The 1,176-nt window shown below is 40.7% G+C and overlaps 1 protein-coding gene across 1 annotated transcript in view; it reads left to right on the forward strand.

Annotated features, from left to right (window-relative positions):
* LOC117939046 (CCR4-NOT transcription complex subunit 2-like) overlaps window positions 1-1,176 on the forward strand; it is a 16,423-nt gene that overhangs the window by 6,719 nt on the left and 8,528 nt on the right. Inside the window, exon 5 of the mRNA XM_034864088.1 lies at window positions 603-704. Within this exon, the coding sequence (XP_034719979.1) occupies window positions 603-704 (102 nt within the window). The remainder of the gene's footprint in view (window positions 1-602; window positions 705-1,176) is intronic.

Here is a 1,176-nt window from a genome sequence, read left to right on the forward strand (position 1 = left end):
ACCCTTTACAGATAGACCAGGTCTAGACCACACTCCAGAATTTACAAGGACCCAACAGTTCTAGTAGTTTCCTCCAGACCCAGACCCAGACCCAGACCCAGACCTAGACCCAGGCTCTTGGTAGGCGGTGTATGACGGGCCGGTTGGGGCTAGAATGAAGAGTGGCAATAACAGTCCAAGTCCCAGTCTTTCACTGCCTTTATAGTATTATACATTATATACTATTATGATATGTGTGTGTGTGTGTGTGTTTGTGTCAGTCAGTCTTAAATTAATAAACAGGTAAAACATTTATATTAGCGACCCAGTGCAGCCGCCTCCTCTAATAATAATAATAATAATAATAATACATTTTATTTGAAATGCACTTTACATTAAAGTCAAACCTCAAAGTGCTACAGGTGAGATCATAAAAACAAGATAAAAACATCAGTTTAAAATACACATAAATATTGCAACGACATTATTGTGCAAGATTGAAACTCGTAGTTTCTGCTACAAATAAATGTTTTTAGTCCTTTTTTTTAAAGGTCTCAATAGCTGCGTCTGTTTTGATTCCAGTTCTGTTTTTTAAGCATCTCAGTCCTGATCATGACCCCGTGTGTGTCTCTGTTTGTGTGTCAGTATGTCGGGGTTCGGTGTGAACAGGAATCCAGGCTACAACATGAACAACTCCTTACCCAACAACATCTTCAACGGCACAGGTACCAAAAGCTCAGTCTGTCCTCATTTAAGGAAATTAGTTTTGGTTTCTTTTCAGAGTTTTAACATTGGGGCCAAAAATCTGCCTCATGTTCAGTTTAACGTCAGAGTCAGATTTACAAATGGGTTTTATTGGCTTAGTAAGTTACACCACGTGGAAACTGGTGATTGGTACATGGCGTAGGTGGACCGGTAATCTGGTAATCCGGCAGTTCTTGGGTCGCTGGAATAAATGAGACAGAACTCACTTTCTTTATAAGATACATTTTTTGGGCATTTTTAGTTCTTTATTGACAGGACAGCTGAAGAAATTAAAGGGGATGGAGAGGGGGAATGATAGCAAAACATATAGCCTGCTGCTTTGAGGAGTTAACACACACACACACACACACACAGAGAGACACCCGCACACACACACACACAGAGAGACACACACACACACACACACACACACACACACACACAGAGACACAC

The sequence above is a fragment of the Etheostoma cragini genome, chromosome 23, assembly GCF_013103735.1.
Source record: "Etheostoma cragini isolate CJK2018 chromosome 23, CSU_Ecrag_1.0, whole genome shotgun sequence".
Classification (NCBI taxonomy): domain Eukaryota; kingdom Metazoa; phylum Chordata; class Actinopteri; order Perciformes; family Percidae; genus Etheostoma; species Etheostoma cragini.